The 21,508-nt window shown below is 40.1% G+C and overlaps 2 protein-coding genes across 3 annotated transcripts; both read right to left on the bottom strand.

Moving 5' to 3' along the window:
- Positions 1–2,434: 2,434 nt before the first annotated feature.
- Positions 2,435–4,300, bottom strand: LOC133730744 (uncharacterized). Its single transcript, XM_062158279.1, has 7 exons — positions 4,296–4,300; positions 3,888–4,037; positions 3,622–3,670; positions 3,335–3,514; positions 3,021–3,265; positions 2,719–2,912; positions 2,435–2,604 (listed from the first exon to the last, which is right to left on the bottom strand). Exons 1-7 carry the CDS (start codon positions 4,298–4,300, stop codon positions 2,435–2,437), a joined length of 993 nt encoding a protein of 330 aa, XP_062014263.1.
- A 5,264-nt stretch (positions 4,301–9,564) lies between these two features.
- LOC133732249 (uncharacterized) lies at positions 9,565–11,815 on the bottom strand. Of its 2 annotated transcripts, XM_062159748.1 has the most exons (2): positions 10,467–11,815; positions 9,565–9,832 (listed from the first exon to the last, which is right to left on the bottom strand). In XM_062159748.1, exons 1-2 carry the CDS (start codon positions 11,365–11,367, stop codon positions 9,807–9,809), a joined length of 927 nt encoding a protein of 308 aa, XP_062015732.1. In that variant the 5' UTR covers positions 11,368–11,815; the 3' UTR covers positions 9,565–9,806. The 2 variants fall into 2 exon arrangements, with proteins under 2 accessions (XP_062015732.1, XP_062015733.1); XM_062159749.1 differs by lacking the exon at positions 9,565–9,832 and having other exon boundaries at positions 10,126–11,814.
- Between the last annotated feature and the right edge of the window lie 9,693 nt (positions 11,816–21,508).

Here is a 21,508-nt window from a genome sequence, read left to right as displayed (position 1 = left end):
AAGCGGGCCCCAAGATGCGTTGGCTTATCAGAAGACATGGGTTTTATTGGCCTAGCATTTTGAAAGATTGTATCGCATTCGCGAAAGGCTGCCAAGACTGTCAGGCGCATGGTCCGGTGCAGCACATTCCCAATATTCCCATGCAACCCATTATTAAGCCTTGGCCTGCACGAGGCTGGGCTTTGGATTTGATTGGGATGATTCACCCTCACTCTTCGCTCCAGCATAAGTTCATCATTGTGGCCACTGATTTCTTCACAAAGTGGGTTGAAGCTGAACCATTGAAGGAGGCTTCCGGCGCTACCATTCGTCAGTTTATCTTTCAGAATATTATTTGCAGGTTTGGTATCCCTGAAGTGTTGGTCTCAGACAGGGGGGCAGCGTTTATGGGCGGTGATGTAGAGAAGCTTGTCAATGAGTTGGGTATTCAGTTTGTCCACAGCACACCATATTATGCCCAATCCAATGGTCAAGCAGAGGCCAGTAACAAGATTATTATCACCTTTCTCAAGAAGATGCTTGTTGAAAACCCCAGACAGTGGCACGATACGCTGTATGAAACCTTATGGGCGTATCGTACCTCCAAGAGGAATCCCACTGCTACAACCCCCTATGCGCTAATGTTCGGCCATGATGCAGTCTTACCTTTGGAACTCAACGTCCAATCTTTGCGCGTCCAAGATCAGCATCACTTGATCGGGGAAGATTATGTTCAGGCGATGTGGCAAGAACACGAAGATCTCAGCGAGCAACGCTTGGCAGCTTTGGACAACTTGGTCTTGGAAAAACAGAGGATTGCTCGCGCCTATGACAAGAGGACACGTGGCCGTAGTTACAAAGAGGGTGATTTGGTTTGGGAGGCTGTTTTGCCTTTTGGCGAGAAGTTGACCGGTCGCGGTAAATGGACTCCGCGATGGGAAGGACCCTTCGTTGTTCATCGCATTCTGGAGCGCGGGGCCTTTCACCTCAAAGATTTGGATGGCGGCCTCCACCGCAATCCCATTAACGGGCGTTTCCTGAAGAAATACTACCCTAGTGTTTGGGAGTTTGACGATCCACCGGATCAACCTTCTTCTCAGACAGGGGGGCAACTTTAGTCTACCCAGGTTCGCTTCATCCGTATTCAGGCCTTCCCTGTGGCCTTAGTATCCTGTACTTGCTTCACCTACGCATACTAGGGGGGCAACACTCTGTACATTCAGGCCTTATTTGTGGCTTTTCGTTCAAAAATTTCAAATTTCAACCCTTTCGTTTCTTTGACATTATGGTGTTAAGAATGCATGTAATGGCCTATACCTGAGGCCTTATTTTATACTTTGATTTGCAAAAAGTGTTAAAAACTTTCATTCATAAAGTGGCTTTGCGGCCAAAAGCAGTACAAAGTGCAAATCAAAATAATCACATTTGCGGTTTACAAGGTCAGAAGTGGCTTAGAGTAAAAACCATAAAATTACAGATCTACTGAGAGTTTCTGGATCTTGTGGCAGCAAAGGGGCTGTGCTCAGGCATTCCTACACTCCCTCTCTTCACCCACATGCCTCCTCTGCTTTGAGTTGCAACCGCTACCGTCTGTACCGGACCAAAAAGGAAGGAAATAATCCATCACAACCCTTTTGGGAAGGATTATCCTCCGGGATGGAGATGGTCTTCACAGAGAAGCGCGACTCACAACCACATCTACCTCCAGGGGAAAAACATAAGTCACACAGTCAGACCCTGGAAGTAGGCTACGGAGCAAGAACAGGCGACCCATATTGGTCTTCCGCCCTTCTTCCTCCTGCTCCACGCGGGCAATCTGAGAGAGGAGACCCCTCAGAATCGGGTTCCGCCGCTACGGGAGCACCACATGTTCTTTGGTCTAAATGAAACCGGTGGGTTTCACCGCGACTTCCAGAGACCAAAGACATGAGGTTGGACCTGAGGTTAGGCCATAAGACCTACCCAGGTATTGAGGTTAAGCCATAAGGCCTAGGAATTTGAGGCTAAGGCTAATATCGTGAGGAGAAGATCGTAGAAACTGGAGGAAGAGAAGTAGAGATTTTGTTGCTATCTCTGGGAAACCCATATTCGTTTGTGTATATCTTCTCCCCAGAGTGCAGGTATTTATAGTGCCAGTCTCAGTGGCTTTGACCGTACGATGGTTAGTTGTGATATTCTCATCGCCATCAATGAGCGTATCAATCGGAGTTAAATGCTAAGATCTCGGAAATGAAGATAATTGAAAGAGCGTGGGAGACGGAGCAGTCTCCAAGGAGGTAACCGCTCCGTTTCGAGATTATCTTTTCAGTCTTTTCAAACGGTTTTAAAGCGATAAAGGCAACTTAAAGCGTTGAACCGTTTGAGAGAATAAGTTATTATTTGGGCCAAGCAAAGTGGGCTAAGTAGTAAGTTAATAATAATAATAATATTGTTCATACAAAATATGGGCCTAATTCTAGGGGCCCAAAAGTCTTCGGCCTGCATGGGTCAGGCGAAGGAAGAGTTTGTCCAAACGAAAACTGGCATCCGCAGCAGCTTGTGCGGCTTGTTGGGCTGCCACGCGTGCCTGAGCCAGTTCTTGGGATAGCGTCTCGAGAGCAGCGAGGGGTTGTTCCAACTGAGGTTCTGCATGAACGAGCATAGCAGTAACATCAGTTAACCGGGCTTGAAAGGCCTGAATTTGGGACCTCAAGTGGTTCCTCTCGAGCGTCAGTTCCCTGATGAGGTTAGCTTGGTCACCCAAGAAGTCGCGCGCGGTCTCCGTTTGCTGAGTAAGGTTCTGATAATGCATTTCGGTCTGCCTGGCTTGCGCATTCGCGACTGCCCGCTCGTTGAGCCCTTGAGGAAGATCCTGCAACAGTTGATCGATTTCCTGGAATTGTTCCTCAGTGATGGCTCCCTCGCGGAGGAGCACCCTCAAGTATTCTAAGACCCTCACAGGCGCACCAGGAATCAAGATATCAGGGCCCAGGAAACGGCGAAGGCCTTCTCTGACTTCATCTACGACCCCAGGGGGGGTCACTTCAAGTACACAAGCTAACCTTTCCAAAGTAGAGGGAGTAGGAGGCTCAGCGACAGGGGCCTCAGGAGGTTCAGCGATAGGTACTTCTGGCACTGGTTCAGGTACCTCCGGCGTTGGTTCAGGAAGGTCTTCCAATTCTTCAGCTTCAGCGACTTGGGGGGCAGGGGGAGGAAGTTCCTGATCAACCACGTTAGGAACAGGCTCAGCAGCTTCTGCTTCTACTGCTCCGATTACATCGTCCCCAGTTCCAACGACGTTTGGAACCTGGAAGAAGACATTATCAGAATACTTGAACCAGGAAATAATGATGAAATAGTTGGTTAGGGGGAATACCTCTTCGATTGGGGGCTCATACACAATGATCGCTAGCATTGTCTCTGGGCTAGCTTCGCTGGGAACAGGAATTGAGTCAGGCGCTATCTGTTCCAGGACAGGAACGTCGCTTGGTTCCTCGCGAGGTGCATCCAATAGCAGTACTCTATTTTCAGCCTCCGGCGAGCTGTCATCTATGATCTGCACTGGTATCGAGGCCAATTGTGCATTATCTACAGCGCCCGCAGGAGGTGGAGAGTGGTTCACAATAGTTGGCGCTGGGGCTTGGGAAGCAGATGTGCCTTCACCAACAGTTGAAGATCCTTCTTCAGCATGTCTCGAGGACCTGTGGCGAACCTGCAAATGAGGATTGTTACAGAGTCACACAGAATGAAAAGAAATTTCTAACGAGTGCTTAGTGTGCTTGTGTCTTACCAGTCGGTCAGCGATTGGTTCATCTTCTGCCCACAGGTCAGTTCGAGGATCAGAACGACCGCGCTTCCGAGCCGAGAGAGCAGCGATCTGTTAGAGGCAGGGGATTAGGTATGACTCGTAAAGAAAGCATGATTTGTACAAACAGAGGGCTCTTATCGTTTGCATGTCATCGTCATCAGGGGAGGATTCTTTGTCCTCAGGCTCTATCATTACTGCCTTTTGCTTCCCAGACTGGCCAGCGGCTTGGGAAAGCTTTGGCTGCGCGACTGCCAGAAAGTGGCGCGTTCCCCTGGAAAAGCAAAGTTTGAATTTAAAAGGGGAGGGATAAAAGAACAAAAGGGACAAAACATGCGTCAAGATTAGTTACCTCTTGAAGGGGTTCGCGGATTACGATACCAGCTTGGGCCTGACGTGGGGCTCGCGCGGATCGCGGAGCCGGTTCAGCAGCAGGAGGAGGAGCTTGTGCAGCGTCTTCAAGGATGCGAGCAAGTTGATCAACGTCGCCGGCGTAGGGATATCGCAGTTCCCCGAAGATGGCAGCGAATACCTCATCGTGCTGTTGCCGCCAGCAGTTAACAGAGACTTCTGCCCACCATGCATCATATCCTTCCTCAGTCGCGTCCACAGAGTCAATCTCTTTGGTCCAGTCAGGAAGATCAACCAGCGCGAGCGTGCTTTGTGCTGGCGGAGGCCCAGAAAGGGGCCCAATTCTACGCCAAGAAGTATTGTAGTTCCAAGCATCATACAGAGGGAATGGCACTAATTGGACAAGACCAAGTTGACGAGCGAAATGGTTGGGAGCGTAGAGCTCATAACTGAGTTCGTCAGCGGCAATCCTGATGTCGGAACAGGAGATCGCGCGGCGAAAAGCCAAGCGCGCGCGATCACTGTAGCGAGAGGCGCCAGGGAGGAATCCATGTTCAAGCGGAGCTGGGAATCTTCTACTCAGCACTAAGTCGCAGTACGGCATCTCGTGCAGAAAGTACAAGTATGTGAAGCACTCAAAATAAGGAGGGGATGTGTACCTTTCGCCGCGACTGAGCCATCGACCCAAGAGTTGGTCAGTAGGCGGAAGTAATGGGATGTCGTCGCGACGAAAGTATGGAAAGTAAATTTGAATCCAGAAGTCAAGGATCCAAAAGGGGCCAGAAATGCTAGTCTCAAAGGGATGCATTGTGGCTTGATACAAAGTACGGTAGAGGGCACCTAATACTGGTTGTCCTAGTCCCACACGGTGGCCGTTGTAGAGGGCCGTCGCCAGAGAAGTCCAGGCACCAGTGGGCTTACAGGAGGAAGTGCAGAAAATAAATTTACAGAGCCAGTACTCCAAGAATGCAATCCCGCCAGTCGCATTGTGCTCCTGGCGGTAATAGGCCAGCCACCGCGGATAGGAGCTGCTATGGGCGCCGCGACCATGTTGGGCCATGGTGGAGGTGAAAGTATCAGAGTCGAATTGGCCATGCAGATAGGGTTCACCATCAATGGGTAGGCCAGTAATGGTGAGAATGTCCAATAAAGTGACACTCATTTGGCCAAATCGAAAATCAAAGGTGTTGGTAGCAGTGTTCCAGAAACAAAGAAAGGCAGCGAGTGGCGAACGATTGCCACCGCGCGGAAGACGAAAACAAAGATCGATAGTATGGGTGATACCTGCTGCGTTCCAGCGGGCTAGATCTCGAGCGCGTGCTTCCCGGTACCAAGAAAGCTCTTCCGCACTGATGGAGGATGGCCAATGCCCTATTTTTGATCGGTGGTTAGGGGCACTCCAACTGGTAAAATCCCCAGGAGTCCTTCGGAGGACGGGGATGGGGCGACGAACAGGTAGACCATAAGAGGCGACGGCGTCGGCCGGGAAAGCATCTCGCGGCGTTGGGCCCAGTCCGGCATGGTGGTTCGAAAGTCGGAGGAGCAGAGGTCTTTGGATGGTGGTCTGGAGAATCAGGCTGGCACCAATCCCAGTTCCCCAAGAGCGTGCAGCCTGTTCATTCAGCTCTTCTTCTTGGTCGATAACCATTTTTTTCGGGGGAGCCATTTCTGGGTTTCTATGAGAAGGATGTGTGCAAAAGAGGGTTTCTGGGTTTAGGAGACTAAAAGAGTTTCTGATGTGACAGGTCTGAAGTGGCTGCGGATTTAAATAAGAGATTTTGTGAGGGAAACGATGCGACAAAAAGGCGTTTCGCGAGTGAAAAGACGCAACCCTCATTAATGACATCGTTTCGAGCATCGAACGTGTCGTTTTAGTCCCCTTCAATCAGTTATATTCTCATGGGCCTGATTTCGAGGCCTGGGGGGCAATGTTTGAGCCCAAAAGTAATTTTGGCAATATCCTTTAGTGGATCTAGCACAGCGGGCCGATACCTGCGGCCCAAAAATAAGCCTACTATGGTTTGGGTTACAGCTTCGCCCATTCTGGAATCCATGAGGAAAACGAAACCTTATTGGAGGTAAGTAGCAGAGATTGATTAGGAAACTTCAATCAATAATCCTTCTACAACAAGGAGCAGTCAGAAACCCTAGGTATATATACCGGGTTTCAAGGACGAATCAAGACCTCTCTCAAATCAATCAATCCTAGCGATTACAAAGCCTCCCCGGAGCAAACCTTCAACCTCGTTGAAACCCGGTGACCGTGCGCCAGTCCTAGTCTCTCCAAGAGCCGACTGTCAGTATCACCAGACCAATCCGGCGACCGTACTTCCAGTCCCAGTCTCCCAGCGAGCCGACTGCGAGCGCAACCGCCACCGTTAGTACCAGCGAAGCAAGGGTAACGCCCTCGCAACCCAGCGAAGCTAAAGTCACGCTTTAGCGCAACCCGTGCTTTCTCCAAACTTCCCAGTGATTGCTCTGCTTAGTCTACAATACTAAGTATCGATTCGGTGAACGCAAGAGACCACAACCAAAGTCCTTATCCGTAAGGCAAAAGTCCTTTTCCGAAAGGCTAGAGAAGAACCCTGTGACGAGGTTGGTGCTCTCCTCGTCCACAGCGCTTGAAGAAGAAGTCAGGTCAAGGGACTACCCCAACGAATGCACCCCGCGGTGCTGGCACGCCTGCGCAATCACTCGCTCAAAAGAGACAGTTTGCAAGCCAACTGGTTTTGGAGCCAAACACAATGCAAATCTAGGAACTGACTTTGCAGCCATATTAGAAATGTTCCAAGAATGTAAGAACACGAAGGCCATGCTAGATACCTAGTAATCGATCATCTCTTTTCCATATTAATTACACTATATATCCTTGCTAAATCTTCACTGATATCTTTCTGTCACCTCTCTATGGCTCTATCACATGAATAAATCCATAGCTATAACACTAGTATATCTTTTGGGTTGGGTTTTTTAGTTTGGGTTTCTGCTGTGTGTAGTTAATTTCCCACTGGTTACTTTGATGGTTTTTGTTCTTAGGGAACTACATATATACTAGAATGATATTTATCAAAGAGAATTTGATGAATAAAATAAATTAATTAATGACCAAGTGTGAGTGTATGATCAACTTTTATGATGAGCTCATAGGCATAGAACAACAACGAGAATTCAACTCTATATATCCTGTTCTTTCTGCTATCCATTAATTCCATTTATTGTTCTGAACATAAATACATGCAACTTGGTGAATGATTATTAAAGAACTGGCCATGACCATCCCACTTCGGATCAAGCAGTAACTCGAGCCATCTACAAAAATTGTCTGGTTTGGCTGAAAAATTCTACCGCAACTTTTTACTCAAGTCACCCTCCTCTAATCACTCCAAACAAACAAAAACTACTGTGGGAGTTGACAAACAAACAATTAAGTGCAATCTGGAGACTGGAGACAAAATGGCTTTGGTGGTTCATGTCATTTGTATCAAGCTGGTGAGAGTTAAGTTCAAGGAGGAGATCCTCAGAGAACCAGAGAAGTTTGACTGGAGAGAATGGAAAGCCTTTCTTCCGTCTGACACTTTCTTACTTCAATCATAAACTCCTTTTTATTTTCTTTTCGTCGAAAATTTCAATCATAAACTTTTACCAAAGAATCGAAGTATAAGAGCTGAAAAGATTACTCTGTAAGATTTGAGGACATGATATCGGGTGAGTTCTTGTTGTAAAAGTATGTAGCAAATGTAGATTGTGTCACTGACAGTCTAGCAAACACTACATGCAAGACTGTTTGTCAAGAGAACTTTTTCCAACAACCTTCTATTTGTTCATCATCAAATATCACTATCTAAACAATTTTATGTTCCTCTCTGGTGTGGTGGTTTTCTTTCATTTTCATTGACAAGGACTTGGAATAGCCAAGAGTTGCCTTTAATCTTGCCTTCTAAGCTACCCTAAAACAGAATTTTCTGCTTGTGGCACTTGACAATATTGTCATTTGCAGCAAGTTATAGAAAAGATTTTGCTGATGGATTTCCCAACTACTCTTGTCGAGCCACCACCAAACTGCTAAGAGGCTATGATACTGGTTTAATTTGCTTTTAAAATCATGGCTATTGTTCTATTATGCAGATAAGTTAATGATATTTATTCTTTAATGTAATTTATGTTATGGTCACTTTGGCTAACATGATTGGAGAGATAGCCTAATTTCTGGGATTTGGTTCACTATCAACTTCACGTCAAAATTTGGCTAACCCATTTCAAAAGGAGACAATGGAAAGTTGTACTTTTTGACTTATCCATGCTCTACTTACTATGACTAAGTTCCCAATTAACAATTTGCCTGGCACCAATATCCTTAGTGATCGAGATCAGCCAAACATTCAAATTTCGAAAAGTAGAAGGATGCAATTAAACCCCAATAAAAAGAAAATGTCACAGCAAGGGTCTATATAGAGAATATGTTCAGATGAGAAATATGAAGATTGAAGAACATGACTCGAGACTAGAATATCTTTTGACATTCTTAACTATAAATGAGTGTCAAAACAAATAGCATTGAAGCAAGACTCTTCTACTCTGAATGAAGAATATAGAGAAATACTCTGCATCCTCCAGAAGTTGCAATAGTGTGAAATCGCCAACATCTCTTTTGGCCTAGGAGATCGAGGAGACACTAGGGTAGAGGAACTTTTACCGTGAATTCTTACAGTGCTGGGGTAAATAAGTTTGCATATGAACAATTGATGATGTGACAATAATTAAAGTACTCAAAGTTCTTGTCCTAAGTCCTAACAAAAAAGTAGTTTCTATAGATGGTCCTGGACATATGCCTACTAATTAAATGGTCCAACATTAACTCTACCTGAGCTGCATGCAAGTTAGTGTTTGAGATGCTTTCCCTGAATAGCAGTGTACCTTTATCAGAATGGCATGATTTTGCCTGAGAATTAATGAAAAAGCACCATATATCCACCCAACAACTATCTTCACCAACACTACACATGTAATCCAGCACTTTTTCTATGAGATAGCCTGGCTCCCTATTTCTTTTTAGGGTTTTTCTCATGTATAGTGGTGCTATGGTCTGGTATGGATACTACCCTTTGGCAATTTGTAAGTCATGTGTCCGAAGCAAATAGGGTCTCTTTGGGGGTGCTCTTGGAATTGGGTATTGAATGATTGGGATTCCACTAGTGGACCAAACAAGGGTTTTAAGACAAGGGGGACCGTACACTTGTACTAATAGTGGGTCTGAGATCAAGGCACACCACACAAGTATTTTGTTTGTGCATAGATTTGAAACTCGGTTTTGGCACAAGTTAAGCAGCCAAATTCAAAATCGACCAAGCTGAGCTAGTGCTGGTTTTGAATCCTATTTTGGTATATTGAGACCTCTATAATAAGTAACTAAATTGATTTATTGTTAAAATCATAGAGAAACAAAAACATGATTTGTGCTTAATCTGTTTTGTTGCCTAACTGATCATCAACTGTTCACAATCACAAGCTATATATATGAAGCCAAATTGTCTGATAGAGATCAATTTGGGTTTAGTAAACATGAATATGAATGGGGTTTCTTGGAAGAAAGGATCTGTACAATTTTAATTTCCTGACAAGTCAAGCAAGCCCAAGGTGCTGCCAACATTGGAATAATATATCCAAGAAACACATGAGGTTTTAGACAAAGGATTCAGTGCTTGTTTGTATTCATAGAACCTGGAAAAAGAAGAGAGTTTCTGTAATTTTGGTTCTAGTGAACAATAGCCTTAATCTTCCATATTATCAGATAAACTTATAAAGCAATAAACAGTAATCAACCATCATCTCTTTTCCTGTTAATTATAAACATACTTGTCCAAAATTGTACTTATCATTATGCATGAGTAGATTCTCAACTTTATCTGATTCTTTCAACACTGAAAGCAATTATCATTGATAGAGAATACTCCCAGAGTCTCAGTTGCCTTTCAGCAAATCTTCATTGATTTCTCTTGGGATCTTCTCTAATTTTTGAACCTTTTATAGTCACCCTGTATGGGTCTATCAAATTAATAATTAAATTCACTAGCTATAACAAATACTAAATTGCAAAGACTTATTCCAATTATTGTTTCATGAAGACAGAAACAGAGATATGAAAACCTGTCAAGTTCCTCTATCTACAATCACAATTCTGATACATCAATTTATTTTGTTTTCATATAAATGATTAAAAAGAATTGGTATCTATTCTTCTTTTGAGATGAAAAACTTAAAAAATCCATAATCAGGCATAATTATCAAAAAGAAATGATGAAAAGATAACAAAAATGAGTGATATGGCAAATTAAATTTCATTATGAACTCTTACATGCATAGATCAACAAGGAGAATTCGACTTTTTCCTGTTCTTTCTGCACCATATTTTCTTCTAACCAAAGTCTGCTATCCATTCCACTTCTTGTTCTGAACATGAAAACCGCATATCTTGATGAAGGGTTGTTGAAGAACCAATCATGAACATCCCACATCAGATCAACCAGCAACCCATCAACAAAAATCGTCTGGTTTCCTCTAAAATTCCACTGCAGCCTCTTTACTCGAATCACCGTCTTCGTATCAATTGAAACAGACAATACTGGATGCTTCAAGCCTTCATTTTCTCCACTACATCTGATCACAATGTTATGTGAAATTCCAGTATCACTGAATTGAGCTTTGGTGGAGTAAAGGGTGCTACTTCCTGAATAATGCTCTTGCCTTGAGATTAAAGAAACTTTAGAAACTGGGGTACTAGTCTTGAACTTCTTGGTCATAGCTTCTTCAGCCATGTCACCTAGAATTAGGCCTATTTCTGAATCAACCATGACCAAAACGTAAAACCCATCAACAGGTTCAGGACCAGTAGCATCATACTTGGCTTTGGAGAGATCCCAAATGATTTCCATCTTCGAACTTTCGGGGGATTCGAAGACTTTTGTGCCTTTCTTCTTGCGAAACAAGCGCGAATTGGTGTTGAGTTTGAAGGATGTTAAGGGATCATCACCAAACTTAATGCTCAAGCCTTGTGCATAGTGGTTCTTGCACCAGGTGACTGTGACCAAGAACTGCTTTTTAGTGGTGGAGAGAGTGATTTTGTAGAGACAAGTGACTGCATTTTGGACTGAAGGAGATAGAATTGGAGAAACACAAGCAGTGTTTGCATAGCTAGAACATGAAGGATGAGACAAATTTACTGCATTTTCACTAAAACAAGACAGTTTGTCTCTCATTGTTAAAGAACAATTCTTCTGATTTTGTGTGTGTGTGTGTGAGAGAGAGAGAGAGAGAGAGAGAGAGAGATCTGGGGAGTTTTGAGAAATGGGATCTGTCTTAAATGCTGTAAATGGGAAATTGAGAAGGAGATAATGAGAAAGAAGGTGAGGAAAGACAGGTTCTTTGTGTAAGAATTAAATATGATTCTGTGTCTAGCTCACCTTAAATTTTGCATCTTATTAAGAGGAAGGAAGGAAGGAAAGGAGTGGAAGATTGAGACAGAGACCTTCAAGCTAGCCTTGTGTATCTGCTATGACAGTTCATACATGGTGACATAACAGAAGAATTCAAAAGAAAAAGGAAGGGAAAGAAAGGAGGCTAACAAAGAAGTTGGACCTGGTCCGGTAGTAGTAGTAGCACCATCATCACTATTTGTGACAGGATCATGGCTGCTTTTAATTCCTTTTACGTTGGGTTGTGTGATATAATATAAGAAGGGGGCTGTGAGTTGTAACTAATTATTTCATGCATCATATCTAGTTTATTAGTTTTTCACAAAATATTGTACCAGCTTGGTCAAAAGTAAAAAGAAAATATTGTACCAGTTTCATACTAAAAGCTGATTCTTTACCCTAGAAGGGTAATTTTACAACCAGTTCATAACTGAGAAAAACTCAAAAACCAGACTTCAGGACTTAATTTGGAACCAATAATACATTTGAGATTTTGAGATATTTTAGAAAGCATCAAAAAACATATATAGTGGTCTACATTTGTTTCTATCTACAATCTACTGATTCTACTCCATGAAATCCAAATATACAAGATATGCACATTTCACACAAGTCAGGTGGTAAGATTTTTTTATGACAGGCAATTTGGGAGAGTTCTGAATTGATATCTTGGTGGATATATATGTGAGGGGGGATTATATTTTTGTAGTCTAAAATAAATTATTTCTTTTCAAGTAAAGATGATATGGGCATGCAGGAAGATGATTATGATAGTGAATGTTGACCCACAAAATAAATTTAGTTGTGTAGACCCAACAACTGCTGCTGCTCCCAACACCTATTATTGAAAGCAAGGTATAATTTCAAGTGGAATTTATGTGAGTTTTTTTTTTTTAATTTAATTTTTTTTTTATGACATAGTGTTTATGTGATTGAGCTACATAGTTTCCTTTATTTCTTCTTTGTTCTTATAATCTCTATTGACTAAGCATTAAAACTTAATGACATAGTGTTTAGGAAGCAAGGAATATTTTAATGTGTGCTGCTCTATATGTTACATCCTTTTCTATTTATCAAGTGGTTGCAGTTGGGAAGAGAGATTTCGGGCATTTTAAATTAATGGGAGCCCCATCACATGAACCCTATTTATTGGTGAACAGCCCTCCTCTATCACGCCTCCCTAAGTCTAAACAAAATACAAAATTTCATATAGATTTCAGAAATTAATTGCTTCAAACTTCTTCTTATGATTGCTACAGTGCTATGGATTTAATTAAGTGGCATTTAAGGGTATTAGTTACAGAAAAGTGAACAAGCTATGATTTAGACTTTGAAATTAAGGCTTATATGATTGAAAAGCTGAAAGAGAGAGGGGCTTTGATTAGAAAATGCTGGCATAAAATGCAGCTGATATTTTATCATTGTCCTAATTGCCCCATTTAATGCATTTTTTTTTTTAGTGAAAGTATCAAATTAATCTCATTTAAATTCAGCTGAATTAGACGGAATAATACATTTTTGTGTCACTGTAGAAAAATAATGTCATTTCTGACAGCTAGGGCTGTCAATTCCGACACGACCCGATAACACGACTCGAAACCCACACGAAATAAAGCGGGTTGAACCCGCACGATTAAAAAGCGGGTCGGCCGTGGGTCAACCCGCCATAACCCATTTAATAAATGGGTCGGCCACGGGTCAACCCGCCAACACGAAGTGAACCCATATAACCCGATTATGTTATACTTCTTCTTGAAATTTTAGACGTTGGGAGTATTTGATCATACGATTAGACAATTTGAAATATTTTGCTTTATAATTATTGGATTTAATTATTTATGAATTATTTATAATTATTTATATTTTTCGTCTTGTGGAGTTTTTAGTGAATTTAATCAATTTATGTATTTTTTTAATTATAAAGGTCGCATTGTTAACCCTTAAATAGGTCATTTTATCTAACACGACACGACCTATTTACTAAATGAGTTAAGCGGGTTGGAAATGGGTAACCCGTTTAAATAAATAGGTTGGGTTTGAGTTTTAAATTTTTGACACGATTATTAAATGGGTTGGGTTTGGGTTTGTATTTTGCGACATGACAAATACCTTGACCCGACACGATCCATTGACAGCCCTACTGACAGCTTCTCAAAAAATCTCTATTATAGGGACTCAAATTAAAATCTATATAATTTTTCTTATGTAATTCTGATGTTTACAATATTATATTATCTATATAATATTATTTTTTTTAATTTGATAATGTGAGCAAAAATTTTTGATGCAAATGTAGAGAATTTGTAGAGAGAAGAAAGATGATCATCAAAAACAAAATCATCAAAAAAAAAAATTATTCCATGTAATTTTAGAGTTTATTGTAAATATAGAGAATAAAACTTTCCCTATTTTATCTTTCTCTAAAATAGTTTGTTAAAAAAAAAAAAAAAAAATCTTTCTCTAGAATAGGGACAAGTGTAGGAAAATCCCACTAAACTGCGATATCATTGCACTTAAAAGAGGTCGCAGCCTCATTTCCACCTTCTTAAGCAACTTCTTTCATCCTTTGAGTTGACAATCTGACACACCTTCCTTGAAAACTCATATCATGTATGGGTTTTTTTCTTGCTTCCTAATGGATAACCAACCTTGCCACTTCTTGGTCACCTTAGTGAGAGACCACAAGCGTTCCATTGTCACAGGGAAATGCTAAGGCAGATACCATCACCAAATCGTTCTCCACAATTTCCACCAAGTCTTATGGATTAGGAGATCTTGAATATTCTACCCTATTACAACTAGAAGAAGTAATCTTGTTTGGACCAAGCACATATAAATTGAGCTTCGTTCAACATTGCAAAGATTTTGATGAAATTAACACTAATCATTTTGTGAATTGAATAATGAATTACCAATTTGGGGGGGGGGGGGGGGGGGATAAAAAGACAAAAAAAAAAAAAAAGTAATAAATTCAGATCTGGGTGGAGAAGATAAAGATCAATTTTATCCAATGAGTAACTAAGTAGCTTTTGTATTAATTAATTGGTTATGTATTTAGTTTTTCTTACAGATTTGGATTTTAGAAAATTAGTATACTTATTAGTCATTTTGCACTTAATAATATAATTTTTCAATAATTCAAATGTTTGTAGAATGAATTAAGAAAATAATAGAGTAGCAATAACGGCACCATGCATATGGCTCTCATAAGAAGTCGTCTCCGAGCTTCTCGATGCGACTTGGCTCTCGAAACCTAGGTTTCGACTGGCGGCGGCGCTTCTTCCTTCTAGAAAGGCGACGATCATGGACGGCGGCGATGTGGGGAGGGATCTCTGCGGCGATCGTGGGTGCGGCGAGGGGTTTTCTCAGTCCGTGGTGGCGGTCTTCCGGTCCAGGCGGTGAGTGACGAGGGCGACAGCAGCGGAAGCGGCTGGGGATTGTCTTCGTGGTTGTCGTCTGGGATGCAGAGGAGGAGCGAGCACGAGTCTGGTCTGACGGCGGCGTCTAGGCTCGAGGTCGCAAGGCTTTGAGTCGGGCTTGGCGACGAAGGTCTGATCGTGTTTATTTGAGGGGTCGAGGCTCGGAGGCAGAGGCTTCGGCGGTTTCTGATCGCGATGGTGATGCTCAGTTGGAGAAACCGGCCGCCAGAGCTATGGTGCGTCGCCGGAGAACCGACTGACGGTGGCGGTGCAGAAGCAGTGTGCAGGGATGCCTCTCCCTTGTTAGCTCGGGTTTGGGTCTGGGTTTCTGGGCCTGGGCTCAACCTTGGGCTGATGGGGCAGTGGTCTATTCCTGCTAGGAAAGGTTTGACTTGGGCTTGGGCCTCCGGGCTTGGGCTCGAATCCAGACAATCTGGGCCCTAATTTATTAGGGTATGAGCCTGTTTTAGGGTGGATTCACTTCTATGAGTCTTCTATGACGATCTAGTCTCTTGCTTGTACCACAATTGAGTGATTGGCAAGTGAGGACTAGTTGAATGATTTCTTTCCGTAGAAGGCGATGTTTCTTCATTCTTGTATAGGCTCGCTTAAATGTGAGCGTCCCAGTGATCTTTAAAGGTTTGCTTTAGCTTAGGTTGGTTACTCCGGATTTTCTTGCCGGATTTCTTATGTAAGTTTTGGTAGACTTCAGTCATTTTGCTGTTGATCTAATGAATTCAACTTTTATTTCAAAGAAAAAAAATAACGGCACCATATATCATATTAATATGAAACCTTCACTCAAATCCACACTTCTAAAAATTCAATAGGCATTAGGAATTAATGGCTTGTATTAAGTACAGCTATGATGCATACCTACTTGTAGAATGAATTAAGCTCAGCAACTGATAGGGATAAGTGTAGGAAAATCCCACTAAACTGCAGTGATTCATGCTATTCGAAATAGAGAAACGGGGGGTGGGTTCCCAGGTGTAGTGGTACCCTCTCTATTATGGGGAGGGTAGGCGCCTTGCGCAATGACCACTAATGAGGGGTTAATATTGCCTACTCCTCTATTTTAATTTAAACAAAAAAAAAAAAAAATACCTACTTGTAAGCTATGGATGGACCCTATATATATGCTATTATCCTAGAGCATGTTCTTCATTATAGCTCAGGTTCGTCTCTTGAATGTGAAGGAGAATGAAAGTCCCCATGAAAATTACAGGGTAATTTATTGACGTTCATTTTCCTACAATAAACTTCTTTGTAGTCTTTTTAAGTTTGTTACATAATCGTAACAAGGACAAACAAAACTAAATTTCCCCTTTATATTCTTCAATGGAGAATATTTGTCTTCTTGCAGAATATGTTGGTGATTAATATGTGGTAGTTTTCCCAATTTTTCCATTAGATCTTGTGCTGGAGTAAGTTGTATTATTTATCATGCTGAGTTGTTATTGGTGTGACACAAACACTTGCGTTCTTTGGGGGGAAAACTCCTCACTTGTTGAGAAGGTTAAGTGATGTAAGTTATAAACTTATAATTCTAACCTTGTAAAGATCATGAGTTCGATTCTCACTGACATATGTAAGGGTGGGGTGTGTTAACAGTTTTTTTTTTTTTTTTTTTTAAGTGATGACAACAACGTTCTTGTAAACGTATATGGTACGATTTCGGACACACACCGCACGATGATTCACTCGTTCTTACAATTTCTATTCTCTATTTATTGTTAAATTGAAAAGGAAAAAGTCTTGAAAATTTCTAGGTTGAAACCAAAATCATCCTTGACCAAAAAAATTCAAAAAGTAAAAGCATCTTATGTTCTGGACTTTTCTAACTACTTTAGTAGAGTTGAAGACATGGCTTCCACGCTTTTACACGAAGAATGGTTCCTATCTAGCAAATCTTGAATCATGAACTTGTAATCACAATCTTAGAAAGGAAATCATGACAACCACATCAGTTAGGCAGGTATTAGTTGCATTTTACCAATCTCATATGACTTTTTATCTTGAGCATCTACTTTTGAAAAGCTAGTGACACCCCAAATTTCATACATATATGTATAGAGTCGATCTGTAATCATTAGCTAATATATATTTTAAGCATCACTAAAGTTCAATTATCAACATCTTTATTCTTCATTCAGTTGCTCAGAAGACTTTGCATGTATCGATTCTAGACTATATTATTTATAAAGTCGTGCATTTTCAAAATGCATCCGTCAATGTATACCTAATATAAGGAAAACTTATAGTGGGTTAGGGAATGAAAATGTAGTTCTATATCACTCAAACCAGACTAGCTTTTCAGCTTGAAGGATCTAAAAGCGAAATACCCAAATATAAAGCCTAACTATTTGTAGGGGACATAGAATGATGTAGAACGGATGGCAACAAGAATCGAATAACAGCTTGATTGTGAAAAAAGAAAAATCGATTTGCTGCAAATTTGGTGCTCGGTGTCAGAATCGTGATTGCTATACCTATCCGAGAAAGGAACGGCGCCAGGAATAAAACTTGTCGCTTTGCCATGACGTGTAGGCTTTTTTGGGCTTTCGGGCCTCAAAACTGCAATTTACTATTTTTCAGCATTTTAAGTTTTTCTAGTTCGAGTTTGATTTTTTTTTTTTTTTTTTTTTGAGAAACTGTCAACTCAAATTAAACTAGGAGGAAAACTCCTTTGAGAGTACATCAATAATACTTAGTTCGAGTTGGATTTGTTTTGTTTTAACCCGTGGGCTTTAGGGTTTCATTGAGTTGAAACTACTACTTAAGTAAACTCGTGATAAAATCGCTAAACAATAATTTTTGAATGTGTTTTTCAATAATCATTTGCGTCGTGATTTAACACCTATTTAGATATCTTTTTTTTTTTCAAAAAAATAAAATAAATGAAACTGCTTTATCAAACTAAATGAAGGCCACAAGCACAAGCTATGAATAACTAACCAAAAGCTATAAATCTCACAATTTTGATCCAAAATTCATTGCTATCACCACCCTACCTTATTGTGCAGCAATGTACACCCAGCATGGTATCAAGCAACAACAACAAAAATCTTAATTATAGATGCACCAAATAGCATTACTGATTTGGTAAAGGAACTATATTTTAATTTTCAGCAGATTCAAGCACAACCCTCAACAATGATAACTAAACTTTGGCCTTCAGGAATGGCTTCTGGTCCTCCCGGAATTTGACTGAAGCTTTCATCTTGCTGCAGAAAAACCCAACCCTCAACATAAGTTGTTCAAACGAGGTCAACATTGTCACATGATTTGACTTCAACTATTTCTGCTATAACGTACATTTCCTCTTTAATCTTATATTCCATGATTTCCATCAACCAAACTTGCTATTGGTCTATTGAACCACTTTTGCAACGTTGAAATCCATCTTTTTAAGATCGATTTCATATAGCAATCTTAGATTCCTCATCCAAACATATAGTCCAATTTTTTTTTTTTTAGAAAACATGCACGTTTTCTTTTCTATTTTCTCTATGTTAGAATTCTAATATCTAAATCGGCCACCAACGTGTGAATAACGAAGAAGAAGAAGATGTATTCTTAAGAGAAACAAAGTGAACAAACCTAGTGGACCATGAAGCATTTAGGGATCGAAACATATTTCAAATGACATACTAAAGCTGCTGAGCATTTTTGGATATAGACCACTTGGGTTTGAAACTTCAAGGAATTAAGCCAATGAAGGAAACATATTGGAACAAGGCCAACTTGGACAGGTCATGGATTGAATCTCACTTTGTAATTTGTAATTTGTATTACATATGGTCTACCATGAATTTATTCTTGTTTAATAATTGGAAGGCAATAATACTATTAGGTCATATGCATGTTGCAATTTGCAATTGGGTATTAAAAACAGAATACATAGCCAACTGTTCTGTAAATTATACTATACAAAGATGAAGGCCTAGGTTGGTATCAAGGAATGAAAATACCATTAAAAAATAAGAAAACTTGTATAAAATACAGAAACATGGCTTCCCCATTTGTATGAATTATATAAAATACAGAAACATGGCTTCCCTATTTGTTTAAGTAGATCAAAGTTCTGCTGATCTCAGTGAGTTTTGTCCTTTCCCCATTGGGGTTGTGAACTTGTAATCACATTCACATCAAAAGAGATTTTCTATATTTTTAACAAGGAAAGCAAATCTCTCTACAGCTACTGGTAGGATATTAGGAGGTAATCCAAGAATGATATATATTAGTTTCTCAACAGAATTGCTGGGAAAGGCCATGTTTTTTAGAGTGCTAATTAAACAGCGTTCAAAGTTCATCAAGGGGCACAAAGCCCTGGAATTTATTGAGCTTTCCTAGTGTAGGCTGAAATTTTAGGATTCAAAAGAGTTTCGCATTGTTCTAATGACATACAATGATCTGAACCCTCTATAGTACTGTAGAGATCATTTCCATCTTCATTGAAAGTTTGAAACAGTTAGTTCGTTTGCTTATGCGATTGTAATTGCATGAGTAAGGTTCGCAATTTGGTTGATGTTTTATTGTATAAAGATGAACGTCAAATGAGAATCAAACAAATTTATAATTGAAATTAAACTATAACCATGCTAGAGCCCACATGCAACCCTCTTTTGATTCCTAACCCCAAACCACACATGCATTGACTCATTTAAGTACACGCATTCATGAATATATTAGAATGAATGCATAAGACATTTATGAGTGTCAACATATCTTCCTAAAGGCATAGTAGTAGTTGCTAACATAGACTTAATTCTCAACTCTATTTAGCAAAACAAGATAAGGACTTGAACCTCTTAAGCTTTGCAATTCCACTTGATTTGTCATTTTCACAACAAATGGAGAGAGATTAGCACCAATTGTTTGATCTGGACTGCACAAAGTGCAACAATCCCATGCAATTAATCTCTATGCAAGTGCAGTTTGCTTTCTGATTATGACAAGCCATGCATTCCCTAAAATAAAGATTAGCAAATATACCAAAAACAAAGAGAAACATATTGGCCCCTATTGGGTACAAATCATCCTTCTCAAACATACCACTTAACAAGGTATTGATTCCAGTTTTCATTTTCTTCTCTCCAGTCATATTCACAACCACAAACCAGTACTGGCCTAGTTGTTCTTTCCCCCAATTCTTTTATCAACTTAATCTGACATCTCAGCGACTAATTATTTAAGCATGTGAAAACCTAGTCTTCCAAGTTAGTCATTACTATAAAACTTGGAACTAAATTAATGCAGTGTATCCTACCAAGTCAAAGATATTGTTATGTAATGCAAGCACCTAATATAGCCTCTGATGCTTTTGTAGCTTCTTGGAAGTTGTTGGAAGTCCATTTTCATGTTAACAGGAAATTAACAACTTATAATGGCATTTCAAATTCTCTATTCAATTCCTGCATCAATATATTATGTCGGTAAATATTAGCTATATTTGTCGGGACATATTTTTTCTTTCTTTTAAAAAATGAGAAGTGTATATACAAGGATGGAGTACGTATGAGGCTATGTACTTCCAGGGAAGTTCTTTTTGGTCAATTTTGTGCCGTCTGCAGAAGGGTTATGGATCCTAGACAGTATATAAAAATCTGTTACAAGTTTTTTATAGCAACGTGTTGTTAAGTATATAAAATCTTAGAGAATCGACCACCATCAGAAGAACATTAGGACACCAAACCATCTTATTGAATAGTTCTTTTGCTAAAATCATAATGCATAATTGAACCCATGGACAAGGATTAGATAGGTCAAACCTACTTTTTTTTTTTACTCAAATAGATTCATTAATACTACTAAAAGAATTGCTATAAGTAGTGTGAGCAATATCAAATAGGAGTCACTGAGCCAACTTCTAATATAACGTTTTCTGAACATAATTTTCCAAGTCCAAGAGAACAATAAATGAGCTATGCAATCTCCTATAGACCTCAAGCAGCAGCAGTAAACAAGCCAACCGTGATGACTCAAAACCAATAAAGTACCCACCAATGGTAGAAGAAACGATGGTTTACCAACCGGTTAGTGGCTCTATATTCGCTAATGAGGTAGTTATGCTCGAGTCAATTGCACCTCCTAATAGTGAATACACGTGATAAATTTAAATGTCATCTGTCATCATTTGCTCGACCATATTTTGGATTGAAGCGACGAAGTTCGTGGCCTGATTTTTTTTTATTTTTTTTTTTATAATAAGGGCCTGACTTATCTATACTATTATTAAGAGAAGAGGCTTTGTTAGCCAAAATCTAAAATTTTGCCAGAATTAACCCTAGAAGATTAATAAACTTTGAAAATTAATTAAATCACAAGGATAATTAAGACATTTACAAAATATTTTTTTATTAAAAAAATTTGAAAAAAAATATCCACAACCCACTTTTCTCTCTCCCATTTTCTTTTCTCTGCAATAACCAACTTTTTCCTTTTATATTTTCTGAAAAAAAAAAATTTAATAACTTGGCATGTGTGGAAAAATGCTAGTTTAA

The sequence above is a fragment of the Rosa rugosa genome, chromosome 2 (genome assembly GCF_958449725.1).
Source record: "Rosa rugosa chromosome 2, drRosRugo1.1, whole genome shotgun sequence".
Lineage (NCBI taxonomy): Eukaryota > Viridiplantae > Streptophyta > Magnoliopsida > Rosales > Rosaceae > Rosa > Rosa rugosa.
Note: the sequence above shows the minus strand (reverse complement) of the source record. Positions and strands in the feature narration are given on the sequence as shown.